This window comes from Podospora bellae-mahoneyi, chromosome 2 (genome assembly GCF_035222275.1).
Source record: "Podospora bellae-mahoneyi strain CBS 112042 chromosome 2, whole genome shotgun sequence".
Taxonomy (NCBI): Eukaryota; Fungi; Ascomycota; class Sordariomycetes; order Sordariales; family Podosporaceae; genus Podospora; species Podospora bellae-mahoneyi.
The window spans coordinates 3,058,112-3,083,892 of record NC_085881.1 but is presented as its reverse complement, the minus strand read 5'-3'; the positions used below and the strand labels follow the sequence as shown (position 1 = coordinate 3,083,892).

At 51.9% G+C, this 25,781-nt stretch overlaps 10 protein-coding genes across 10 annotated transcripts; 7 read left to right on the top strand and 3 right to left on the bottom strand.

The window, feature by feature from the left end:
* Positions 1-161: 161 nt before the first annotated feature.
* Positions 162-2,880, top strand: QC761_208270 (uncharacterized protein; the record flags this gene model as incomplete). Its single annotated transcript, XM_062876566.1, has 4 exons — positions 162-358; positions 428-821; positions 873-1,256; positions 1,312-2,880. Exons 1-4 carry the CDS (start codon positions 222-224, stop codon positions 2,878-2,880), a joined length of 2,484 nt encoding a protein of 827 aa, XP_062735166.1. The 5' UTR covers positions 162-221.
* Positions 2,881-3,635: 755 nt separating this feature from the next.
* QC761_208260 (uncharacterized protein) lies at positions 3,636-5,602 on the top strand (the record flags this gene model as incomplete). Its single annotated transcript, XM_062876565.1, has 2 exons — positions 3,636-4,215; positions 4,275-5,602. The coding sequence occupies 2 exons, from the start codon at positions 3,636-3,638 to the stop codon at positions 5,078-5,080; spliced, it is 1,386 nt and encodes a 461-aa protein (XP_062735165.1). The 3' UTR covers positions 5,081-5,602.
* On the bottom strand, positions 5,151-6,986 carry QC761_208255 (uncharacterized protein; the record flags this gene model as incomplete). Its single annotated transcript, XM_062876564.1, has 3 exons — positions 5,151-6,090; positions 6,152-6,326; positions 6,386-6,986. 3 exons carry the CDS (start codon positions 6,984-6,986, stop codon positions 5,151-5,153), a joined length of 1,716 nt encoding a protein of 571 aa, XP_062735164.1.
* Positions 6,987-8,229: 1,243 nt separating this feature from the next.
* Positions 8,230-9,537, top strand: QC761_208250 (uncharacterized protein; the record flags this gene model as incomplete). Its single annotated transcript, XM_062876563.1, has 1 exon — positions 8,230-9,537. One exon carries the CDS (start codon positions 8,230-8,232, stop codon positions 9,535-9,537), a length of 1,308 nt encoding a protein of 435 aa, XP_062735163.1.
* A 72-nt stretch (positions 9,538-9,609) lies between these two features.
* Positions 9,610-10,506, bottom strand: QC761_208240 (uncharacterized protein; the record flags this gene model as incomplete). The annotated part of the gene is made up of 1 exon (XM_062876562.1): positions 9,610-10,506. One exon carries the CDS (start codon positions 10,504-10,506, stop codon positions 9,610-9,612), a length of 897 nt encoding a protein of 298 aa, XP_062735162.1.
* Positions 10,507-11,044: 538 nt separating this feature from the next.
* Positions 11,045-12,879, top strand: QC761_208230 (uncharacterized protein). The gene is made up of 2 exons (XM_062876561.1): positions 11,045-11,382; positions 11,445-12,879. The coding sequence occupies exons 1-2, from the start codon at positions 11,129-11,131 to the stop codon at positions 12,622-12,624; spliced, it is 1,434 nt and encodes a 477-aa protein (XP_062735161.1). The 5' UTR covers positions 11,045-11,128; the 3' UTR covers positions 12,625-12,879.
* Positions 12,880-13,314: 435 nt separating this feature from the next.
* ade5 (Bifunctional purine biosynthetic protein ADE5,7) lies at positions 13,315-14,424 on the bottom strand. The gene is made up of 2 exons (XM_062876560.1): positions 13,739-14,424; positions 13,315-13,663 (listed from the first exon to the last, which is right to left on the bottom strand). Exons 1-2 carry the CDS (start codon positions 14,145-14,147, stop codon positions 13,392-13,394), a joined length of 681 nt encoding a protein of 226 aa, XP_062735160.1. The 5' UTR covers positions 14,148-14,424; the 3' UTR covers positions 13,315-13,391.
* Positions 14,425-14,908: 484 nt separating this feature from the next.
* On the top strand, positions 14,909-16,620 carry QC761_208210 (uncharacterized protein; the record flags this gene model as incomplete). Its single annotated transcript, XM_062876559.1, has 2 exons — positions 14,909-15,624; positions 15,688-16,620. The coding sequence occupies exons 1-2, from the start codon at positions 15,208-15,210 to the stop codon at positions 16,618-16,620; spliced, it is 1,350 nt and encodes a 449-aa protein (XP_062735159.1). The 5' UTR covers positions 14,909-15,207.
* Positions 16,621-16,884: 264 nt separating this feature from the next.
* QC761_208200 (uncharacterized protein) lies at positions 16,885-18,633 on the top strand (the record flags this gene model as incomplete). The annotated part of the gene is made up of 3 exons (XM_062876558.1): positions 16,885-17,243; positions 17,296-17,435; positions 17,493-18,633. The coding sequence occupies 3 exons, from the start codon at positions 16,885-16,887 to the stop codon at positions 18,563-18,565; spliced, it is 1,572 nt and encodes a 523-aa protein (XP_062735158.1). The 3' UTR covers positions 18,566-18,633.
* Positions 18,634-21,144: 2,511 nt separating this feature from the next.
* On the top strand, positions 21,145-25,291 carry QC761_0040130 (uncharacterized protein; the record flags this gene model as incomplete). The annotated part of the gene is made up of 4 exons (XM_062872347.1): positions 21,145-21,575; positions 21,629-23,276; positions 23,502-25,222; positions 25,252-25,291. 4 exons carry the CDS (start codon positions 21,145-21,147, stop codon positions 25,289-25,291), a joined length of 3,840 nt encoding a protein of 1,279 aa, XP_062735157.1.
* Between the last annotated feature and the right edge of the window lie 490 nt (positions 25,292-25,781).

Genomic DNA, 25,781 nt, shown 5'->3' with positions numbered 1-25,781 from the left:
CCATAATCTCTTGGCAGCCGAAGTGGCCGAGAAACGCGAAGAAGTGGGTCCATTTAACCCTGTTGTAGACTGCATAGGCTTTGTGATTGGTCGCTTCACAGACCTTCGGACTTTAACAAACATGCGGGTCTTTGACCAACAACTTCGCAAGTTCGTCTCATCCTCACACCAGCAGGACTCCAATTCATATTCGAATAGCGAATTTGACACAAGTAATCAAAATGTCGCGCTCTCTACCGCAAATACCGAGTCTCAATACGGGGTTAAGCGCCTCTCAACACCAAGAGGATCTTTCCTCACTCTTGGGCGACCTGTCCCAACCAGCACGTGTGAGAAGTTGCGTGACATGTCGGGCGAGGTACTGTTCAAATACTTTGCTGAATTCCTGAACTCTAATGTCCTTTTTGACAAAGCTAACTGCCGCCAGAAAAGTAAAGTGCGACAAAATGTCTCCATGTTCGAATTGCAAGCGTTATGGCATTGCTTGTGTTCTGGCTCCGTACCGCCCACCTCGATGGGCCCGGCGGGCCGCTCCTGGTGCCAGTAGCTGTATCACTAGTCCACCAAGCACAGCACCACCCCAGACACCAGTCATGAGTAGCCTACCAAACAAAAGTTCACAAAAGGCAGATGCAACTCATGTCATGCAACGGTTAGAAAAGCTCGAACAGCTCGTTAAAGACCTGGGTGGTGAAGCCGCTATTCGCAACGCCAACAACCTGTCCAAGTCACCTGTTGAGATGACACAGCAGTTATCATTGGATGATACAAACCAACAGGACCACGTGAGAAGTGGCATATTTTTGAGAATCTATGACGAGGTGAGATTGAGAGACCAGCTACGTCGAGACAAAGAATGCTGATAGCACCAGCTTGACCTCCTACGGTCTCAAACCGGAGCATTGCACCAAGAAGACCCAAATAGCTCCGACTCAGATCCCGAAGATGCATTTCGAAATGCCAATACTGCTGCTACTCAAGTCTCATCGCCGAGGCACACTGTTTTTCTAGGACAAAGTCTCGGGTCTAGCGGAGCATCCATCTATCACTTGTATCCAGCTCCAGCGCAGGTACCTTTTTTGCTTGGGGTATTTGGTGAGAATGTCAACAGCTTGATGCAAACTGTTCATATGCCTGCCGTCAAACAGCTTCTATTACCGAAGCATGATGGAGCCCCACCAGTACTTGGACCGGCGCAGGAAACCTTGATGTTTGCCATTTACTTTGCGGCTGTCACGTCAATGGAAGAATCAGATGTGAGCATGACCCTCTTTGATATTTTGAAAATATTTATGTTGATGCTTTTTACAGGTAGCAGGGAATCTCGGGTCTACCAAAGATGAGCTCACACGAAAGTTTCGTTCCGGTTTTGAGCATGCTCTTGCAAAAACGAACTTTCTCGGCTCGCCCAGCCTCATTGTGGTCCAGGCGCTTCTCATATTTCTTTTGTTGGTCCGCTGCAACGACAGCCCCAGGTTTGTCTGGATGATGACTGGAATTGTGATCCGGATGGCCCAATCTCTTGGCCTCAACCGGGATGACGCTAAGATGAAAGGCCTTTCACCGTACGAAGCTGAGATTCGTCGCCGAGTTTGGTGGGGTGTTTGTTTCCTTGATGCCAGGACATCGGAAGATCAAGGCACCGAGGTCACAATATCCCATGGTACTTTCGACACAAAGCTTCCCCTGAATGTGAACGACTCAGATATCAGCCCGGATATGACGGAACTTCCCGCGGAACGGGAGGGCATGACAGACATGAGCAATGCTCTGTACTGCTATGAGGTGTCTAACATGATGCGCCGAATGATGAATCCAACAGCCGATGGCATCCGAGATATGGACCGGATTCTGGACGAGCTCTACTCAAAATTCGACCAGCGTTATATCCGACATCATCAAGCTGGGGAGCCTGATATCAAGTACTGGATTGGAATTACCGTTGCACGTCTTGTTGTCGCAAAGGTCCGGCTCATACTTCACTTTCCCGCACTCCTCTCCTCGCCAAACAAGCAAGATATGCCCATGGAGGTCCGCGACAGGCTCCTGCTGTCAGCGATCGAAATCACGGAGCAGAATCATGCTATCAATACCCAGACAGAAATCAAGGGATGGAGCTGGGTATCGCATTCTTATACACATTGGCATGCTATCATCTTCATTCTTCTTGAAATCACGCAAAGGCCTTGGTCGCCGACCGTTGAGCGCGCATGGTTGGCTCTTCACAGCGAATATCTGGTCCCCAGCAAGTCGAGCCTAGAAAGGGGCCCGAGGTTTTGGACACCACTACGCCGGCTAATAGCCCAAGCACGAAAACATCGGGAAGCAGAGCTTGAACGTCTGCGGAAGGATCCGGTCAGAGCAAGGTTACTAGAAGAAGAAGATGCACGACGAACGCCCTTCGCAAGTGATGGGCCGTTTCCAGACTCACTGAGTGCCCAATTATTTCGGGAACGATGGCAAGGACTTGTGGCGGCCAAGCCCGTTGGTATGTCCTACAGCAGACCTGGAACATCTGGCATCGAGACCTCGTTCGGCGGAGCGAATTTGGGGGGATTTGGTCACACCAATAACAACCAAGCTCCAAGCGGCTTCAACTTTGGCTACCAGGGGATTGCATCAACACCGAGCCCTCTTACCAACCCATCAAATACTCCCAGTGTTTCCACAGCAGCCTTCGCTAATATACCGTCGTTCCCAATGCCGAACATGGCTATTGATCCTCAACCTTGGATGGGGGTCAGTCCAACCTTGGCAGGAGATATAACTGGCGAATTTCAGCCAGGCATGGATATTGATGACAACGTGGACTGGTGGGAATGGCTTGGAAAAGCCGGTGTCATGGACCCCCATGGAGATCCCGGCGGAGACGGGATATGACGCAGCTGAAAGGTTCATATGTGAATGTAACCACACAGCCGATAAGCCTATGTATGGCATCTAAACCGTTAAAGCCACAATATAAGGTACCATTGGTCATCTACGATATCCAACTTCTGAGGTGAGAGACAACGACCCATCCCTGAGCTCTTTGGGCTCATCAAAGTTGCGGCTCCCGAGGTCCTGTCAACTGGACCCCCACCTAATTCGTCATCAATGTATGTCATAGTGGAAACTCCCCAACATCCTCCACCACGGCTCGGCTCGCATAGCACGTTTTTAGCGACCTTCTGGGACCCCGCACCCCCAACTTGTTGGTGACAACACCACTGTTTCACAGCGTGGTGGAAGACATGTATTGCTGGCTCTCTTTCTGCAACTACGGCCGCCCGACCCGACAGCTTTGATGATCATCAGCTGTTTTCTCACGCCAGGAGTTCCTTGTGAACACGGCACAGAGGGCAAAATGCGGAGAGAATCGCCGACTGTCTGCTGAGAAACAGTGTTTCTGTGGTGGTCCGGGCCGTCGGCTAGAGGACAGGATGGACGATCCTATTGTCACCATCTGATCGGATGTCATCCGAACTAACGCTCACCTAACGCTCCCGGAATTTCCGGGTTTGGCACTCACTGTCAGGCTTATCGCAACAGAGCTAGCCGGGATTCCTGCATTGCCGCGCTGGCCCCCTTTTGCCAGCGTTGCACCATTGGTATTGCGAGCGCAAAGTAAAAGGTGTTGGGGGTCTGACTGCAGGATGAACTTGCCCAGTTCTTTTTCTCTCGTCAAACACCAAAAATTGGGCTGTGGTGCGGTGAACGAGCGGTCGAGACATCTTGTGTCGACAATGGCAGAGCCTACAAACACTCCCATGCCGGCAAGCACTCCGGTACCGGCATCAACCCCGCGGTCAAGCTCCCCGCTGCAACAGTACTCAATCCCTAGCTTGACACCCAATGCGACGACGGCCACGATCCCTCTCTGGCCGTCAACTACCTCCTCACCAGATACTGCGACTCGAAAACCACAACGACCGATAGTCCTCCACATTGGCGACCCGATCAAGTACAACCCGGACACCTACGCCGAGTTCAACGCTGCCTTTGAGATTATCCGGCCCCCCACCCCCGAGCGCGAAAGAAACGAGCTCATCCGCGCCCTGAAAGAGAAAAGATGGGGTCACTTCAGCGCCATATTCCGTCCATTCTGGGGCACAGGAGGAGAGATGGGACGGTGGGATGCTGAGCTCATTGACCTGTTGCCTTCGTCGGTCAAAGTTTTTGCGAGCGCGGGCGCCGGGTTCGACTGGGCGGATACCAAACTCCTGGGAGAAAGAGGTGCGCTTTCTGTTGGTGGGTAGAACTTTCCTAACCGCAAGCTGACTGGAAGAAAACAGGGATAATCTACTGCAACTCGGGCCTCGCCGCGGCAGAAGCAGTAGCGGACTTTGCCGTCGCCATGATCATCTCGACCTTTCGACACCTTCCGTGGTGCATGAACGCCGCTACGTTTCCCTACCTAACGTCCTCGAGCGATGCCAGGAGTACCTTTCGGGAATGCCACGCGAGAGCCACGGCTGCTAGTCACAACCCACGAGGGCATACGTTGGGGTTGATCGGGTTTGGGAATATAGGGCAGCAGATAGCTGCTAAGATGGGGAATCCGGCCTTTGGGATGAAGATTGCTTACTATGACGTTGAGAGGAAACCTGCTGCTGTCGAGTCTGAGCTCAGAGCTACATTCTACGAGAAGTTGGAAGGCCTGATGAAGGTATCGGACTGTGTGGTGTTATGCACGCCTGCTTCTGCGGACGGGAGACCGATCATCACTGCGGAGACGTTGGGCTACCTACGGCCAGGGACGAGGTTTGTGAATATTGCACGGGGGTCGCTTGTGGATGAGGAGGCGTTGGCGGATGCGTTGGACAGTGGAGTGGTAGGGGCTGCGGCGTTGGATGTTCACATGGATGAGCCCAGTGTGAACGAGAGACTGGTGAGGATGGTGACTGGCTTAGGGTTTGATGACAGAGGCCAGCATCCGGGGAGGGTAATGTTGACGTGTCACAACGCTGGCGGGACGGTGGAGACGCATGTTGGATTTGAGGAGTTGAGTATGAGGAATATCTTGAGGGTGGTGAGGGATGGTGGAGAGGCGGTCACGCCGGTTAATTTGCATTGGTTGAGGGAGAAGAAGGGGGTGTAAAGGCTGGTGGTCATCATGCGAAGTCAAGCAAGAAACAATGTAATCCCCTTATCTTATCTTGCCGTTTTTTTCAGGCGTGAGCTTGGCTACCTACTCTTGGCTCTGGTATGATGGGCGTCTCAGCTGGATTTGCACTCTGTCTCTCTGCGTCACACTCCTCCGGCATCTCAGCCCTGTTTCTGTTCTGCTGCTCCACGCAACTGCCCATCATCTCGGCTGGATTACCGCTCTGGCCTTTTGCTGCGTCATCACTGTCTAACTCGGAGAGCTGGGGCTGTTCTTGCTGCGGGGGGGTGTAGAGTTGGTAGGGCTCCTGCCCCTGAGCAGGACGGGTGGTATACTGCGATTCAAAATGGGAGTTCTGCGCGTTGGGGGTGCCGTGGGGGTACAACCCCACACCAGCATCACTGCTACCGGGTCCGTAGAAAAAGTAGCCTTGCTGCTGCTGCTGTGTTTCGGGTGGTTGTTGTTTGGAAGGGTCGTATTGGTGGGAAAAGTATGGGTCGCCGTCGGTTGGGGGGCTGATGTTGGAGAGGTAGGGGGTCGAGGAGGGGAGAGTTGAGCTACCTGGGAGGGAGAGGAAGTCTGGTCGTCGGGGGGGGGAGTAGGGTTGTTGATTGGGAGTAGGGTTGTTGTTGGGTGGGACGGGGGTGTAATTTTGGTTGGTGGGAGGAGGAGGGCTGGGAGGGGACTTTTTCTTACGGCGCTGGTGAAGGAAGAAGATCGCTGCTGCGATAAGGGACAGGAAGGCTACCCCGCCTATGACACCGCCGGTTATGGCGTCGGTGTTGGTTGCTGATGGCTCGGGAGGCGGGGGCGTGGGGTCAGGGGGAGGTGAGGTCGTAGTTGAAGGTGGCTCGGTTGAGGTGCTGCTGGTGGAGGCGTCGAGTACATTTCGCGGGACGTCCAGCATGGTGATGATTGTTGAGCTTGGATGGCAGAAGAACATGCTTTTGGGTTGGGGGCCTGGCCAGAGGTACATGACACATGCAGGGTTTGTTGACGATGCGCTGGTGTTCAAGAAGCGTTAGCTGCTGCTCTTCATTCGTGACGTAAAGGCGTCCGACTTACCAACACCCAGTTTCGGGGTTTTCTGCGCTCCTATCGTTGCATAGACCCTGCTTGTAGGCTGAGTAGTCGAAACAGACGCTGAAGAATGGCCCTGTCTCGCCTGAGGAAAGGCACGCAACGACGTTGTTGGTGTTGGTGGTGCATGTTTCTGAGTTGGGGCATACCCAGGGGTCAACTGAAATAGGGGCTTTGTTAGGGAGGCTCGGGGTGAAGGGTAGACAGAGGACAACTTGCATTCGTCTGAGAGAAAATAGCCGCACGTCTTCGAGTTCAGATACTGAGTTGTCTGCCGCTTGGCCTTTATCCAATGTTCGCTTCTTCTCATCAACTCGATGAAGCTGATGTCTGGTCCATGGTTCGGGAGGGGTGGCTCGGTTGGGTTTGGCGACCAACCTTTGGTGTCGTCTGGTGATGATGTTGCTGTGGCCTCGGGCAGGCCATAGTTGTTGTGGGGACCATCGGGCTTTTGGCCAAGCCAGTGAGCATATGCCAAACGGAAGAAAGTTATTTGGATGCAAAACAGGGCCTTCATGGCCATCATAATGGTGTTGGGGTGCCGCTTGTTGTCGTCGAAAGACCGTTGCGCCGAAGGGAAAATGGAGTTGGTGATCCAAGCCGCTAGCTGGCGGTCTGGCCCGTCTTCGGTGACAGTTATTAGAGACAAGAGGCAAAGGAATCTTTCCCAGGAAAGCAGCAGGGTTACAATAATGGGGGCGGAGAGCCGCAGAACATGACCTCCTTCGATGCATGGCCAAGCTGGGGCATTCCCAGAATGCTGGCGGCAAGCTGCGGATGATGTGTTGTACTCAGGTCTCCAGCTACAAGGGGGAAGCATGGCATCGGAAGCAGGTTGGCCTTGCACAAGTAGGTCGATCAGTTCGAGTTCTGGGTTTTAGAATCTGCCTCCCCGGGGGACACAAGTCATCAAGGGCTCACAGGTACAACCTGTCGACTGATGGGCAGTGGCCGTTGCCTCCGTGACCTGCTCTCGCCCGGTGGCACGGATGCAAGCAAATATTTCAAGACGGTTTAATTAGCATGGCACTTTAAAGCCCCACAAACCCTTGGTTGCTCTCCGAGCCCTTCCTTCCATTGGTATAACCATAACCACAGCCGTCCTGTTTTTCTGCGCCTCGTGCTTTAGCTCCCCCATGCACTCAACCTCGTAACAGCAGCAGGTTATGTAGTGAGATACTCAGCCCCATGTGTAATAAGAAGCCATTAAACCCTCGCGGCGACGGATGTTGAGCTCGACATTTGGGTTTAAGGATGAAAAGCTCCCGGTCACACTTCCACATCTCATCGTCCGCTGCCTGTCTGGAACCGCGTTTCTCAGGCTTCTCCAATGGTCGTTTGGAAACAAGTGTTAAAGATGGAAAGAGACAAGTTAGCAAATTATTGACTTCTTCGCGGACCAATGTCAGAAACATGGTGCTCTTAGGAAATGCATTCCCCCCATCTTCATCAATGTCGAGGTCGTCAAATGCCGAGTAGGGTCAGAGACAGGATCCACTGCCAAGATTCCTCAGCATCTGAAACACAGAGCACAGACATCATACGATTGGCCAGTTTGGAACAGTTCCAGCTGTTTGGGGACCACACGCACGTGATAGATCGTTGGTGGAACTGAATCGTTCATCCGTTGTTGATGCAGGAGTTGGGAACGACGTCATTGTTTCTTCTAACCATCAAATGCTCAAAATATTAATGGCAAAAGCACATTTTAGCATTGCCAAAGAAGAGAGGAAGAGTCTCGATTCTTGCCGAGGAAACTGAACATAATATTCAGCAATTTAGTTACAGCTTCCCTCCAACAAATCGAAGTGAAGTCATAATTCCCCTCTTTTTCCATCTCAGCTCAAAAACAAGATCTGGCGCCATGCATTGGGTGCACCTGCAGCAACACCAGCGTCAACATCAGCTCTCTACCACAACAACGAACGATGGCCAAAACCCCATACCCTTCCCCACCCCTCACAACATTGCCAGCTGAAAAATCGCAGCAACAAAACCAGGCGATATCCCCTTGATCAGCAACATCCATTTTTGTTCAACTATCAAGCAATCCAGTTGCCAAGATGCCCAACTCACTCAAAGTCTCACTCGTTAACAACGCCCCCCCGGGCACTACCGTCTACGCTTACATCACCGGCCTCGCGATCCAACACTCCTCCCGCCGTGTTTTTGTCAAGCAGGACAGCTCCCTTTACTTCCCTTCTAATCCCAGCCAGATTCTGCAGCCTCTTGAAGAGGACTGCGCCATTGTTCTCGGCAGCCACTCGAGTGTGGTGACGATCCCTCAAATAGCGGGCGGTAGAATCTGGTACAGCTATGACACGCCGTTGACCTTCTTGCGCAACCAAGGCGGGCCTGGCGGTGGAGCGGCGCTTGTTGAGCCCTCTGTTTTGAACCCGACTGATTTGAATAACCAAGTCAACTTTGGGTTCTGTGAGTTCACGCTTGATCCAGCGCAGCTGTTTGCCAATATCAGTTATGTGGATTTTGTGAGTGGGATTCCGGCTGGGTTGACGCTCAAGGAGAGGGGTGGGAAGGTGCAGCATGTCAGTGGGATGGCTGAGGATGGGTTGGAGAGAGTTTGTCAGGGGTTGAGGGAGCAGACGAAGAAGGATGGGTGGCCTTGGGAGAGGCTGATTGTTATGAAGAAGGGAGGCGGTGGTCAAGTGCTGAGGGTGCTGAGTCCGACTCATGCTGGGGCTGTGGGGGTGAAATTCGACGGGTTTTTTGAGCCGTTGGTGGAAAGAGCTTGGAGGAAGTATGCTCAGGGGGTGGAGGGGGGCCATACAAATGGGCATACGGAGGAGATCAAGGCTGAGAAAGATGGGAAGCGGAATAGGCTGTCGGCTCTGTTCATGGGGTTCAAAAATAAGGGTCAGAGTCAAAGTCAGCAAAGCCATGGGGCCGAAACAGGGTGTGAGATGCATGTCGACACGCAAACGCCAATGGGGGTTTTGAGTGGGTGCATTCCAAAGGGCAAGAACGAGCTCATCATAGGAGGAGAGGCGTTTTCGAAGCCTACCACGGCAGATATTCTGGGATGCAACAGTGGGCCGTTTACCACGGGCCCATCACCAAAACGAAACGCCATTATTCCAAGACTTGCGGCTGCGTTCCAGAGGAGCTGTATTGCGGATATCATGGAGCACCCTTCTTCGCCGGAGACGTTTTACTGCTGCGAGCCTACGAACCATTATTGCCGAATTGTACACGAGTGCAATCTTGATGGCAAGGGATATGCGTTCGCATATGACGATGTTCAGCCGGATGGGGGGGCTGACCAGAGCGGGAAGGTCAACGCAGGAGATCCGGAGGAGTTTATTGTTTTGATCGGCGGGCGTGGGGCATATGTGGGAGATAGGATGCCATGAGTATGGCAACCTTAACCTCAGCAGAACAGTTTATGTGTGGTTCATGGATGAATCTTGATCTTGGTACATTTATTATCGTCGCGCACGCACGAAGTCATTTTCATCCCATGTCTCCCATTCGTCGTCTCTTGTCTCCATGACCATCTCCATCAAATCATTCACGACCCAGAAGCACTCTTCCCTGCGGAAATTGTCTGGCCACCCATGCTCGCGATAGAGCTGCTTGATATAAGCCTTATCAAGATCTGTCCCCCACCCCTCGTTAGGATCCTGTCCCAAAAACTCTTCCTCTGTTACTGGCTCTTGTCTCTCTTTCATTTCACAAAACTCCCCCAATATCCTCCCGTCGCAGGGGACCCGCTCGAGGTTCCTGAACTTGCATCTCATCATGTCGAAGTACTCTTGTGCATCATACATCTTATTGTCGCATCTCAACTCCTCTTCGATGATTTTCCCTCTTTGAACGTCTAGGATCAAGACGATGCCGCCACTTTCCCATCCGACGGTCAAAGGGATGAGGGAGTCTCCTCGCGGCGGTTTTTGGCCCACAGGAAGATCGTAAGGCCACGCATGTTCCCACCAGTCATCCTTGGGATAATTTCCCAGGCCGTTTGGTTGGAACCACATGGATGTTCTGGGGTTTAGGGTGCTGTAGTCTATCATGATGGACTTGTACTCGTAGTGATGGTTGCCCCCGAGGTAGGGGAGGTGTCTCATGACTTCGACGGCGAAATCAGTCTTGTAATATCTGGGCATGCCGGCTTCACGGGTGAGATTAGGCCAGCCTTGAGGGGATGGAATCTTGAGGTCTGACGGGGAGTAGTGGAGGGTTGTGAGGAATTTGTAGTAGGAGAGGAACATGGCGGTGTATTCTTGGGTCGTGTAGGGGTACCATGTTGAGGGGCAGTCTTGGTTGGTGCAGCCGCCTGGACATTGGAAGCCGGTGCAGGGTTGGGGTGGTGAAGACATGATGTGAGATTAAACATATGGCAGATAAAAGGTTCGAGGATTGGAAGTGAAGAGAGATTTATTATCAGTGGTATTCGAGGACTGTGTAGTGATGTGATGATAGGCAGCAGTGGAGGGCCGGTGGATCAAGGAACTTGGCATTGGATGGGAGAAACAAGGGACTCCTAAAATACGGAACCCGATATAAATACAATCTTGACGTCAGGTTCATGGTAGTAACCTGAAGACTATAGATTACCCCTGACAACTGTATAAGACAATTAGACCTCAACTCATGATTTCATATCTGAGTGGTTTGTCAACTGAGCATCGAGAAGCTTGGTATCCAGTTTATTACCCCGGCTTGGAGTCTAATATGCTCCAAGATCCAAACAGTTATTCACAACTCTCTGTATACATTTCAATGGTCTGCGTGAAGACGTGATGTCTACACAGAGGACGGGACGCTAGACAAGCACCCCCGCAAGGGGGCGTCTACTGCCTAAACCGCCCCACTTATTCGCGCATTGCCCTTGCTCGCCCGGCACGTGGTTGGCAACGACAACCGACACTTATATTAATCAACCCTTTTTCCCAATGAACCGAAGACCGACCACACACTTCCATAGGTATACCTTCGATCATGGGCGCCATTAATCCTCAAGAGGACTCTTATCTTGCGCAGGTCCCTGTCGAGTTGCTCTTGCGCATCACTCGCTGGATCAGGACCAGTGACCTCGCCAACGTCCGATTGAGTTGCAAGTGTCTCGAGAGGAACCTCTTCAATTTCTTTGCACATGAGTTTTTCCGCAAGAGACAGTTCATGGTCTCTGTCCAAAGCTTGCAGACCCTCGTATCTATCTCCAAGCACAGCACACTTGCTCCCTTTCTCAAGCAGTAAGCACATGCGTACTAGAGAACACATCGACGCGAATACTTTACTCACAATTTCGGGATAGTGTCATCATTTGCACGGATCGGGTTGGAAACAGCTGGGAAGCAAGCAAACTCCCAGCTGAGAAGCATCGCATTTGGCTACGCGCAAAGGCGGAGCAAAATAATTTGTTCGCTACGGGCCTACTGCGAGAAATGCTTGCTGAAGCTTTTGCGGCGCTCCCACATCTCGGAACCGTTGACTTAAGGGACTTCAATTCCGAGACTCGGAATCGAGACAACGGATCTTGGCGGAGTTACGGTGCAGTAACCTTGGAAAAGTCAATAGGCCTGAGGCTGGAGACCGGTGTAGACAACGGGCAACTGATGTCAGACACATACCCCACAATGGTTTTCACCGCCATTATCTCTGCACTGGGAGCTTCTGGTGCTCAGCCTAATACTATCGAGGTCAACCTAAGGGACAAAAAGTGGGGCCTCCATGACAGCGCCTTTGCCATACCTCCGCCCTTGGAACCAAAGCTGGCGCCCATCCTCGCCAACCTCAAGACTCTTCATCTATGTTTCTGCATCAAGGACCATTTTTTCATGATCCACGACTTTTTGACCATGGCAAGAAATGTCACATGGCTCCGACTCAACTTCAATCATCAATCATCACCGCATGATCGGACAGAGCTGGGGCCCGTGTTGTTCAAATGGCTTGAGCAGCCAGAATCAGACACTCCTCTCAATGATATCGACAGAAAGCCGGTCTCCTTCCCGAATCTAGAAAGACTTGACATCGGATGGATAAGCGTGGCCCCTCAACCCCTCCTCACGCTTATCACCAAGTTCAGCCCAACACTCAAACACCTCTGCCTGCGGCGTGTGTCCCTTTGCCACTCAGAGCGTGACTCGCAAACCGAGACGAATCCGTGGATCGCCTTTTTCAATAGCTTGAAGAAAGTTCGAGGGATTAAGCTAAGGGTGCTGGAGCTGAGTGACATCTATCATGGGAAACCGAGAATTGCGCACTGGCAAGATCTCATCACATTCGAGGCTGATCAGGATGGTACCAAGAAACCCCTATGGGCCCGCAAGAACTGGAGAGGAACAACAGACCGAGTGAGTCTCGCGGCGATGATCAAATCTGTCAACAACAGCATGGTCTGCCCTTGGGAACATCGATACAGCGGTTCGGACGTGGATATGGATGGTGACTCGGAAGACGATGAGGATGATATCTCGGAAGACGATGGGTAGGATGAGATGGATGAGATGGAGGAGTAGGATCGGGATGATTATGAATCGTAAGATGGCTTTCAGGCTTTTCCAGATGCCAGATGTATGTTATGCTTTAGATGAAAATAGGTGGCGGGTTTGTTCTCTTGAGTGGGTTAATCTGACAGGTACCTTATGTCGAGGTGGAAGCCAAGTTTGCACTCGAAATGGTTTTGCCCAAGGGGAAGAGAAGAGAGAGACAGTTATGCAAGAGAACCTATTTGCCCAAATCTGGCCGTAAATTTATCACCTAGCTCAAGCCCATTGATCTGAATCCAGGGCCGAGATTTTCAAAACCCATGCTCGACGTGACAGTGAAGTGAGGTTGGCTCTGGGCGATTCCCTGCTTGAATCACCTCGCTTTCATGCGTTTCTCGGCACACAAAAGGCTACTAGTTTGTGATGGCAAATTTTTCTCAAAGAGCGTTCTGCCAAATAAAAAGTTTAACACTTGAGTCAACTCTGGTGAAGGGCAATGTCGCAAGCAAACAACCCCAATCCTCAACCGGGGCGCATTCTCTTCCCAAATATCGCCCCTCGAAATTTGCTCGAAGCAACCTGCACCCCCAAACCCCAAACACCCAACAACCTCACCACCTCCAAGGAACACCATTGGAAAACGTCTCTTTGCTCAACACCAGCATTAATACTTCCATCACTTGGAATTATGTCTTGATCCTGGGACATGAAGAGGCGTGGTAAAAGCATGGGATGTCTGGGCAGAATCAACGGCTCGAGCCTGTCGTCTTTTATTGTGTCTTGTTCTTCTTGTCCAAGATCTCACCTGCCACCTTGGCAGCGGCCTCAACGATCAGCTCATGCTCGTGAGAATGTATCCTCTGCTCCAGCTGCTCCAACTCCTCGCCCTCGCGGCACTCAATCTCCTTCACCAGAATAGGAGCCCCCCTGTCAACTTGGGCAATGACATAATGCACCATGATACCCGTCTTGTTGTCCTCCAATTTGCCGGCCTTAAAGTCCTCAAACGCCCGCCCAATAGCATTGGTGCCATCATACTTGCCTTTTGTTGTTACAAAAAAAAATAACCTGTCTTAGCCAAACTCTTTGTCACATGGAAACAAACAATAACCCTTACCTGGCAGCGCAGGATGCAAGTTAATAATCTTGATCCCCTCCGCCTCAAGCGGATCCAAGAAAGCCTTTCCAAAGACATACATCCACCCGGCCAAAATCACCAGGTCGGGCTTGTAATCCCCCTTGAGCACCTTCTCCGCGAGGGCGGCATCGTACTTGTCTCTTGACTCTTGGAGCTTGGCCGGGTCGGTCTCGCCCTTTTGGCGGAAGCCGTGGGAGATGAGGTTGAAGTACTCCCAGGGGATACCGGCGTTGTCAGCGCGGGTGGTGGCGTAGGCTTTGCTCTTGTTTACGATGAGGCGGATGATCTTGGAGTTGGGGATGGCGCCCGAGGAGACGGCGTCGATGAGGGCTTGGAAGTTGGAGCCGTTGCCTGAGGCGAAGACGAGGATTTTGCAGGGGTCTGACATTTTGGTGTGTGTGTGTGCGTGTGTGTGTGTGTGTGTGTGTGTGGTGATGTGAGTGAGTGCGGGGGAGGGGTTGATGGCGGGGTTGAGGGTGAGATTTCTTGAAGGTTTGCGCCTCCGAGTTCAGTGGTTTCTGACTGCAGACTTTGGTTCAACGGTGATACTGAGACAATCGGATGAGTGTTTACAGAGTATGGAGTCTGATCTCGTCAGGGGTCGTCATCATTCGTCAATTTGTGTATGTCGACATGAAGGTAAAAGTTTTAAACGGCGCACCTCCTGCAGGTGTGGATCAAGGCTCACTGACCAATCACAGGCGGCTCTTTTGGTTCTTGAAGGTAGCATCAGGGCAATCTGATGCATGATTTGACATGCAAAATGATCGGGATCTCGGATAGGTATACTTGTCTAGATCCAGCGTGGTATCGATATGTTCAAGAAACAGCTTAGTGAGGAATTTTATCGGTACAAGAACTAAATATCATGGACATGCGCTAGGGTTAGGGTCAAAAGTGATCTTCCGAAGTCGGCGCCGAAAGGTCGGGTGATGCCGCGGCAAAACAACGAGATTTTGAGATGATGGATGTAACTGAAGCATTTCTGGTTAGATTCGTCCTGAAGGAGTCAGAAATTGGGACATAGCAGCCGGCGGCGATCTATGGAAGATCCGCTTATACCTTATGGTTTATGGAAGTCGAGGCCCTTGAAGACCCGGTGGCGGAAACTTGCCAATTATGACCAAAAGGGAAGGAGCAAGACACAGACAGGTCTTGTGGAGTACTGAGTACATTTGGCACCTCCTGAGCTTTTTGGCTTGGGATTTTCTTGATTCCCAATTTGCTTGGAGTCGGCAATCCTCGGTTTCTTAGTGATCGAAGAGCATATCGAGCCACCAATTTCGCTTCCCCATGTTGGCCCCCGGGCTTTGGCGTCCCCAGTCCCTGATCCCCGGGTCCAGCACCGCGACATTCAGCAAATCAGCGCCGTGCCAGCGGAGGCTCTTACCTGTCAAGCATTTGCCAAGCTCGAATTGTTCCCGTCATGATTGTGCCGATCGTCAAGCATGGACCGGGGAGCCAGAAAAAGAAATGTCAGGACCAGTTCACCGGTTGTTCAAATTGCGAACAGCCCCGCCTCTGGACCTCAACTTGATTGGCGCAATTTCATCGACCAGAAAGCACGGTTGTTTGATCATCTATCCCATCTTCCTTCTCCAATTGCTCCTGGGTCTGTTTTCGCATTTGTTCTCATTTCATCCTACCATGGTGTAAACGCAACCACCGCAATCGAATCCAGCGCCTCAACGACCTCGATGGCACCCACCATCACCGAGAGGGCAGCGTTTTTGGCCCGCCTTTACTTCGGAGTCACCGTCCCACTCCTGGCACTTGCTTTGGTTCCCTTTTGTGCAAGAATATATGTGCGAATATGGCCGGTCTGGAGACTGGGATGGGATGATGCCTTCATTATCGCTGGGGTGGTGGGTTTAATCCTGCCGAACTCGAGCTTGCCTTTTCTATCCTGTCTGACTCGTTAATTCCAGGCCTGCTCCATTATCGACTGGGGCCTCCTCATCCCAGAGATGCATATACACCCGGGAGACATCAGCATGGACGAAGTTCGAGAAGCTGTCTTTGTGGCATATTTTGCCATTCCGATTTGGGCTATCAGCATGACTTTGATAAAGACGTCCATTGTCTTGACTTTGTTGCGATTACCTCTGAAAAAGCCATGGAGGATAGGCCTATACGTGATCGCTGCCGTTCAAGTCACCTACTGCGTGGCCGACATGCAGTATCTCTTCTTCAAATGTCGACCATTCCATGCTGCCTGGGATATCATGGTCCCTCTGCGCGAGCGAAAATGCCCCAGCCTCCATACAGACATTGTAGTCTCCAGCATCGGCTCCGCAATCAACATTACCACCGACCTGTTGCTTTCTGTTGCCCCGATGTTCATCCTTTGGAACCTACGCCGTCCGCTGAGGGAGAGGGTCGTGATATGCATCCTGACAGGGATGGGCTTATTCGCCAGCGTCGCGTCGATCATGAAGGCCGTGGTCGTTGCTGATTGGAGGAACGTGGATGATCAGTGGGAGATGGCCATGTCGATTGCTACCTGGACCATTCTCGAGCAGCTCATCTCGCTTTTTGCTGCATGCTGCCCTTCGCTGAAAGGCCCGATCCAGGCCTTGCTGAGCAAATGCGGTGTCAGTCTGACCAGACAGAATACAAATGTGTCTTTTGTGCACATTCCATCGAGGATGAGAGAGAACCAGCTGAGGAGGGAGGCCAGAGAGTGGTTGGGTGAGGAAGACTTACAACCTTCACGTCAAGGCCCATCTGAACTTATCGCTGTCGTCGACGAAGAAAGCGAACGGTCAAAGAACAACTCTTCGTTGGTGTTGCCTCCTCTTCCGGGTTCAAAGACCCTGATACCTCAGTTTTTGTTGCGCCGCCAGAAGCATGGAGCCTGAACAGATAGGAGATGATGAGAAATTCCGCGCTTATCTCGATGGGGGCTGAAAACCAGTATGCAGCAGCCAGACCTCGTGGGGGTTGGGAGGGTGGTCATCAACTCAGCCGTTCGGAGAACAGCAAGTGGCGTCGTACTATTACCAGCCTGCAGCATTGCGGCCAAGCGCACATCGCATCATGATGTCTTGATATTCTATGGATAACAAGCGTCACCAGAACCTCGTTCATGTCGAGCTTTCTTTCCAGCACCATCACCTGTGGCCATGTCAACAACATCATATCGCACTGCTACCGCGGGTAGTCAATGGCCGCCCTCCTACAACTCTACAACGGCCGCAATCGGGGCTAATACTGACCGATCAATTGGGCAACCGCCGGACTTTGACCCTCCGACACCTCCTACAAGTCGTCCTTGGAGTCCACCAGTTCCACGATCCGAGATCTCTACACAGCCATGGCCGTTCAGTGACGGAGGCGGGACTACTATTGTTGACCGAACTGTCAAGAAGAGATCATCGGCGACAAAGTGGTTCCTGGCTGGGATAGTCGTGGTGCTTCTTATCATCATTGCCATCCTTGGTGGTGTGTTTGGAAGTCGCTTGGCAACGCAAAACTCTTCTAGGTACTTGTTCCCAACCTTGTTTGTCTTGGTACCAGATGCTCACCCATCCGAGTAGCTCGAATGGCTCTTCTGCGGGTGACTCAGGTAATGAACCCGGAGGAACCGTCAGCCAGGGAAAACCAACTGCCTTTCCCGACCCTTCAGGCGGCCGTGGCAATTCAGGCGGAAACGCAACGCCTACTTCCCCAACCGGTAGCCCCCTTTCTTTCTCCCCAGCTTCACGGACCAGCACTGACCCTCGCCCATCAGACTCCTCGCCAACCTTCGAATCCAATTCCGTCTGTCAAGGCAATATCTGCCCCTCTGTCCTCTCCGTTGCGCAGTACGCTTCGCCTCCCACCGCCTTCCTCTTCGGCCTCGGGCAAGACAACGCGGTATGGTACCGCACCACCAACGGCGAGAAGTGGCTCTCTGACTGGGAGTCACTGGGCGGTGACATGATTTCCCAGCCTTCCGCCGCTTCGTTGGATAACAACCTGGTAGATGTGTTTGTTTATGCAAAGAATAACACTATCCAAACGAAAAGGTTTTACAACGGGAAATGGAACGACACTTGGACTGAGCTCGGGAAGGCAATTACCAGTCCGCCCTATGCAGTAGCGTGTGGTGACTCACAAATGGACGTGGCGATCAGAGGGACGGATGGGGGCTTGTATAGGATCTACTACAAGCCGTATGCTGGGTGGTCAGGATGGGAGAGTCATGGTGGTGGGCTGTCATCGTACCCGGTTATTGGATGTGGACCGGGACCGTGGAGAATGGCGGTACTTGGGTTTCGAGGCACATCCCAGCCGTTATTTACCACCACTTGGCTCGGTGCTTGGACAGGATGGGTGGAGGCAGGGGGGGACTTCAGGGGGCAGCTGGCCATCGCTTCGAGAACAGTCGAAGAGAGTTTTGTGTTTGGGATAACGGTAAACAGAACTATGAAATACTACAACTGGACCAAGACTGGGGATGCGGAAACGAACAACCTGGTGGATTTGGGAGGGAGTTTCCAGTCCACTCCGGTGGTGTATGTTAGTGGGCCGGATAGGTTGGATGTGTTGGCTGTGGGGAGGGATGATAGGTTGAAGCATAAGGCGTTGATTGGGCAGAAGTGGGCGGAAGAGTGGCAGGATTTGGGGGGCGCGTTTAATAGTACACCGGCTGTGGTGTCGTTGGTAAGGGGGAAGGTGTCGGTTTATGGGTTGGGGGTAAATGGCATGTTGTTTCATGGGACGTGGAAGGTTGGGAAGGAGTTTGAGTGGAGTGGGGGGCCGGAGTGGTTGGCTGACGGGGGGGAGTTGTCGTTGACGGGGATGAAGTTTAGTGGGGTTTAAGTGTTTACTAGGAGATACCTTAGGTACCTAGTTTTAGCCGATTCATGGTCCTTGGATTCAGATGGCAGCGACAAAGACCGGGGTGTCGTGTCGGCGGTTTGCCCTTCATACAATCCGAGGTTATTCCACATGTGTTCATATTTGTATTGTTGTGTAGAGGGAAATATTTTGCCGTTTTCGGACTCGCTTGCAGGGTGTGTGGTTAATGAGCCGCTGTGAAGTCATCGTGGGAATTGGCTCGTATGATAAAGAAGAAATACGACCAGCGCGTGCTGAAAGATCATGCAAATGATATCAACATCAACTTACGCAGAGCTTTACGAGAGGGCAGAATTTCTCAGCAAAATTACAGGTTCTGGAAGAAAAAGGTTATGATTGCTGTCTGGGAACAAGACCGTATGTTTACCTAATTTGCTGAAATATAAGTATATCTACTCACCGCCATTACGATCCGCACTTCTCGAAATCAAGTCTTATTTGTGCTGAGATTAGGTATCCAGAGGGTGTTGGACGCTGACTTAGTCCCTAAAGAGGAAGCTCGATGGATATTTATTGTTTGTTCTAGTTTGAATGGTATAACGTATATTATAAGCGAGCGACCAATATAAGCGAGCGACCACCTTTTTCACGCGACGCGTAACCTCAACCTCAACATCTCATTTTCTCAACATTCCAAAATGCCATCTACTTCAAAGGAAGCCCATATAATCTTAGCCCTTGAGGCTCTTCGAAATAATAAAAATCTAAGTGTATTAGCTGCAGCCAAGATGTATAACGTCGATCGCAGTACGCTTAGACACCGACGCGCCGGCCGGCCTGCACGACGCGATACTACGCCCAGATCGAAGAAGCTTACTCAATCCGAAGAGGAGGCTATTGTTCACTATATTATTGAGCTATCTACCCGAGCTTTTCCACCAAGGTTACGTGGTGTGGAAGATATGGCCAACTATTTGCTCAACGAACGCGGTGCGCCTCCTGGCAAGCTCTGGGCCCACAACTTGGTCAAACGCCAGCCAGATTTTCGCACGCGTTATACGCGTAGATACGACTACCAGAGGGCCAAATGCGAGGATCCGAGGGTTATTGGGCCATGGTTTGCACTTGTGTGGAATACTATGGCCAAGTATGGCATTGTGGTAGGTGATGTCTACAATTTCGATGAGGTTGGGTTTATAATGGGCATTATCTTTGCAGGTATGGTTGTAACAACCTCGGATGACCGTGGCAAGGCAAAACTGGCTCAGCCTGGTAACCGCGAGTGGGCAACGGTAATCCAGGGAGTTAATGCCCTGGGATGGGTCAACCCTCCATTCATCATCTTAGCCGCGCAGTACCACCTCGCCAACTGATACACTGAGTGCAACCTCCCGGCCGACTAGCGCATCACAACTACCGATAATGGCTGGACTACCAATGCAGTAGGCCTAGATTGGATCAAGCACTTCGACTACTATACAGTGTCCCGTACAAAAGGGCAAGTACCCGTTTTTGATCCTCGACGGCCACGAAAGCCACCACATCTTGCAGCTCACTCAAGCTGGAATGCATCGCACTGCACCACACCGCCCTCCATCCCGTCAAATCCTCAACACCACATCCATCCCATTGCTTAGAACAACGCAGTGCAAGGAAGTATAGGGCCTTCTTATTTCCCTGGAAATGTCAGCCTAGCTGTTTTGTTATATCTTTCTCGGAGCGGTCGTTTACGGAAATGACGATCGTCGTTGCATCGGCTCCATATCGCTTGCTCGTCGATTGTATGATATCGGTGATCTTGGGTGCCAACTCCTCATTCCAAAAGTCACTTGGAGCCACCACGAGGTTATCTTCGGTTGCTTCGCAGTTGTTCTCTTATTTAACGTCAACTTCCATTCCATAATGTAGTGCATGTAAAAGGGCAGATGTTCTTCGTATGGCTGGCCTGGAATCCAGTCAGCAAACGACACAAAGGGAAGCGTCTTTCAGGCAGGCCGCAACTGGCCCCGTTGCAGCACTGTAATCCGGCGGACGGGCCGACTCTCTAGACTCTGTCGCGGCAGGGCAGACCACTGCACCACCCACACTGCAATGATTGCTATCAAAAGCTCCAAGTGATCCAAGCTTACAGGCTTGGATCAACCCAGTGGTATATATATGGTGACGTGCATGCCAGTGCCGTAACAAATATATATAAAATAGTCTTACAATCCCTTATAGATGTTGCTGCCTCCATTTGGTGCAGATAACATTGTTAGCGGTGATAGAGTTGGCAATCCCGCCTAGGTTCAAGGAATCAGCGCATTTTTGATCCTGACATCCAGAGGCCGCCACGGTGAGACGCTAATTGAAGACAGCTTTCGACGCCACCTACAATGCTACTCTCAATTCACCGAACTATTGGTCGAGTCAGCTGTATCTGCCCAACCGGCTACCTCCGAAATTATACCCCGCAAAACCCTAACCTCGATCTTCCAACATCCTCTTTCCAACAACCTTCCTCCAGAGCGCTGTCTCATCAGCCCGCGTAACCCACTCGCTCACGCCTGACATCCGGACTATTTATTTAATCAATTTACCCTATCCCGGATTATAACATCATGGACGGAGTAAGCGCAGCAGCAAGCATCATCGCTGTGATCGAGCTGTCAGCGAAAGTCGCATGTCTTTGCGTCCAATACTCCTCCGATGTCAAGAATGCCAAAGCTGATATTGAGCGACTGCAAAGAGAGCTTCAAGGGCTGGGAACAACTCTACAAGGCGCGCGGGAGCTTCTTGAGAGTCCAAACGGCAAGAGCCTTAAAACGTCTCAGGGCTTGGTAGACGGGCTCACCAACTGCTCTTCCCAGCTGACACAGCTACAACTAAGGCTGGAGAAGAAACTTCATCATGGGCCTGCGCGTAAGGCCATGCGCCGGCTCGGATTTCGCGCTCTTAAGTGGCCCTTCGATAGCAAAGAGATCGATACTATCATTAAGAACTTAGAGCGGTATCGAGGCATACTATCTCTGGGTCTCGCCGTCGACCAAGTGTAAGCTACAACTTTTCTCTCGTTCAATATCATTAATGCTTACATAGATACAGTACTCAGATCTTTGATGTCGACCAGAGAGTCCTAGGTGTCGACCAGAAAGTCCTTGATGTCGGCCAGAAATTTGTCCTTTCCCAACTTCCGATTGCGAACGATGCAGCCTTCGACTCTCACGCAGACGAGCACGACGCGCGATGTCACCCCGAAACCCGGACCGACCTCCTCAAGGATATAAAAGAATGGGCTGGAAGTCCAAAAGGCGAAGGCATCTTCTGGCTAAACGGTATGGCTGGAACCGGGAAGTCCACCATATCACGAACGGTTGCACAATCTTTTGCAGACCAAGGACTTCTCGGTGCCAGCTTCTTCTTTAAGAGAGGCGAGCGAGACCGGAGCAACGCAGCTCGGCTATTTACAACCATTGCAACTCAGCTTACTGTCAAAGAACCTGGTTTGGCAGCGCACATTAGGGCTGCTATTGAGGCTGACCCTTCCATCATACGCAAGGTGTTAAAGGAGCAGTTTAAGCAGCTGATCCTGAAGCCATTGGAAAACTTAGGGGGTAATTTGGACGGCACCAAAACAATTGTCCTGGTGATTGATGCCCTTGATGAGTGCGAACGGGATGATGATATTAAGGTTATCATTTCCCTGTTGTCACAAGCAAAGAGTCTGGGTTCAATACGGCTAAAAGCTTTCCTCACAAGCCGGCCTGAGTTGCCAATCCGACTTGGCTTCAAAGAGATCAAGGACAAATACCAGGATCTGGTCCTGCATGAAATCCCAAAGCCAATTATCGAGCACGACATCGCTACATATCTGAACTTCGAGCTTGCAAAAATCCGTAACGACTATAATGCTCTGTCTCCTGGTGGGCGGCAGCTCCCGCACGATTGGCCTGGTTCCCAGATTATTAAGGATTTAGTCCAGATGGCTGTTCCGCTTTTTATCTTTGCAGCGACTGCCTGTCGTTTTATACGTGACCGGAAATACGGCGGACCGGATCGACAACTGGCAAAACTCCTTGCCTACCAGACAAGTCAGCAATCAAAACTCGACGCTACCTACCTCCCAGTTCTAGAACCCCTTTTTGTCGACCTTACCGATTTAGAGCACGACTTTTTGAACGAATTTCAACAGATTGTCGGCACGATTGTACTTCTAGCCGAGCCACTTTCAACAACGTCTCTCTCAAAGTTTATCCAGATCGATAGAGATATCGTTATCGACCGGTTAGATTCTCTCCACTCTGTACTCAACGTACCTACCTCCGCCGAATCTCCCGTCAGGATCTTCCACCTGTCATTCCGTGACTTTCTTGTCGATCCCGCTAAGGCCAAAGAGCAAAAGACGTATCCATTTTGGGTCGATGAGAAAGCGACGCATAGGAGGATTGCAACTAGATGCCTGGATCTCCTTTCCGATTACTTAAAAAAGGACATCTGCGATCTGAGAATGCCTGGAACAGCTCGTGCCGACATTGAGTCGTCAGTCATTGACTTACATTTGCCATCGGATGTCCGGTATGCGTGCCTATATTGGGTCTATCACGTCCAGCAAAGCAGCTCTCGTATAAGCGATGATCATCAAGTATACACCTTCCTCGAACGTCATTTCCTCCACTGGCTGGAAGCGTTAAGTCTCCTTGGGAAAATATCTGTAACTATTGGAATGATTAGGGATTTACAGGGTCTCCTCACTGTAAGATATACTAAAGCAGATTTATAAATATTCGCTAACACGAAACACATATAGCCCGGTATTAGTTCTACAGTCTCCGCTTTTTTACACGATGCAGCACGATTTATTCTTAGCTTCCACCAGATTATCGATCTTTATCCCCTTCAGACTTATACTTCTGCAATTATTTTTGCGCCAATGAAAAGCATAATTAGGGGAGTATTCCGTGGTTATATTTCTGAATAGATCCCACTATTGCCAAAGGTTGATTTAGAGTGGAACGCGTGTCTGCAGATCCTCGAGGGGCATGGCCTCTCGGTTACAGCGGTAGCGTTCTCGCCGGACGGTACCACACTGGCGTCAGCTTCAGACGATAAAACGGTACGGCTTTGGGATGTGGCGACCGGCGAGCACCAGCGGACCCTCGAGGGGCATGGCCTCTCGGTTAGAGCGGTAGCGTTCTCGCCGGATGGTACCACACTGGCGTCAGCTTCATACGATCAAACGGTACGGCTTTGGGATGTGGCGACCGGCGAGCACCAGCGGACCCTCGAGGGGCATGGCGACTGGGTTACAGCGGTAGCGTTCTCGCCGGACGGTACCACACTGGCGTCAGCTTCAGAAGATCAAACGGTACGGCTTTGGGATGTGGCGACCGGCGAGCACCAGCGGACCCTCGAGGGGGATGGCCACTTGGTTACAGCGGTAGCGTTCTCGCCGGATGGTACCACACTGGCGTCAGCTTCACGCGATCAAACGGTACGGCTTTGGGATGTGGCGACCGGCGAGCACCAGCGGACCCTCGAGGGGCATGGCCACTGGGTTACAGCGGTAGCGTTCTCGCCGGACGGTACCACACTGGCGTCAGCTTCATACGATCAAACGGTACGGCTTTGGGATGTGGCGACTGGTGAGCACCAGCGGACCCTCAAGGGGCATGGCCTCTCGGTTAGAGCGGTAGCATTCTCGCCGGACGGTACCACACTGGCGTCAACTTCACACGATAAAACGGTACGGCTTTGGGATGTGGCGACCGGCGAGCACCAGCGGACCCTCAAAGGGCATGGCGACTGGGTTAGAGCGGTAGCGTTCTCGCCGGACGGTACCACACTGGCGTCAGCTTCAGAAGATCAAACGGTACGGCTTTGGGATGTGGCGACCGGCGAGCACCAGCGGACCCTCGAGGGGCATGGCCTCTCGGTTACAGCGGTAGCGTTCTCGCCGGACGGTACCACGCTGGCGTCAGCTTCAAACGATCAAACGGTACGGCTTTGGGATGTGGCGACCGGCGAGCACCAGCGGACCCTCGAGGGGCATGGCCTCTCGGTTACAGCGGTAGCGTTCTCGCCGGACGGTACCACGCTGGCGTCAGCTTCAAACGATAAAACGGTACGGCTTTGGGATGTGGCAACCGGCGAGCACCAGCGGACCCTCGAGGGGCATGGCCTCTCGGTTAGAGAGGTAGCGTTCTCGCCGGACGGTACCACGCTGGCGTCAGCTTCAAACGATCAAACGGTACGGCTTTGGGATGTGGCGACCGGCGAGCACCGGCGGACCCTCAAAGGGCATGGCGACTGGGTTACAGCGGTAGCATTCTCGCCGGACGGTACCACGCTGGCGTCAGCTTCAGACGATAAAACGGTACGGCTTTGGGATGTGGCGACCGGCGAGCACCAGCGGACCCTCGAGGGGCATGGCCTCTCGGTTACAGCGGTAGCGTTCTCGCCGGACGGTACCACGCTGGCGTCAGCTTCACACGATAAAACGGTACGGCTTTGGGATGTGGCGACCGGCGAGCACCAGCGGACCCTCGAGGGGCATGGCCTCTCGGTTACAGCGGTAGCGTTCTCGCCGGACGGTACCACGCTGGCGTCAGCTTCAAACGATAAAACGGTACGGCTTTGGGATGTGGCGACCGGCGAGCACCGGCGGATCCTCGAAGTACAGGTCACTCCTAGACGTCTATCGTTTTTGGATAGTGACTGTCTTGAAACAGATCGAGGATTGCTGAGGATAGCCCCGAGTCCAGCAAATAACTTTACCGACCAAAAACCGGGCAGCTGTCTTCTCTTTGCCCGTGATAAGTGGATCACACAAGATGGGAAGGACCTTATCTGGCTTCCTCCTAACTATCGGCCAACAGATACAGCAGTATACAATTGTACCATCGCCTTAGGACATGATTCTGGCCAGGTTTCGCTCTTTCGATTTGCTTTCAATGGGAAGGGTGGACGTCATCATGTATAACAACATTATATGTTTCAGCGCTGTCAACAAGTCAAGTCAAGTCAAGTCTGGGGCTAGACTTGACTTGACTTGACGGATTTGAGCCAGACTTGACTTGACTCCCCCCCTCCCCGCCTTGACTTGACTTGATAGACTTGCCAAAAAAGCTCGGCCGAGGTTATTCCGAACCCGAGATAGATAAGTTACAATATAGGACTCCAAGACTGTCATGAGGCCACAACGCTCCCAAATAGTTCCCTACGCGTCCAATTTCGTACACATTGAAGCTCTGATAGAGTA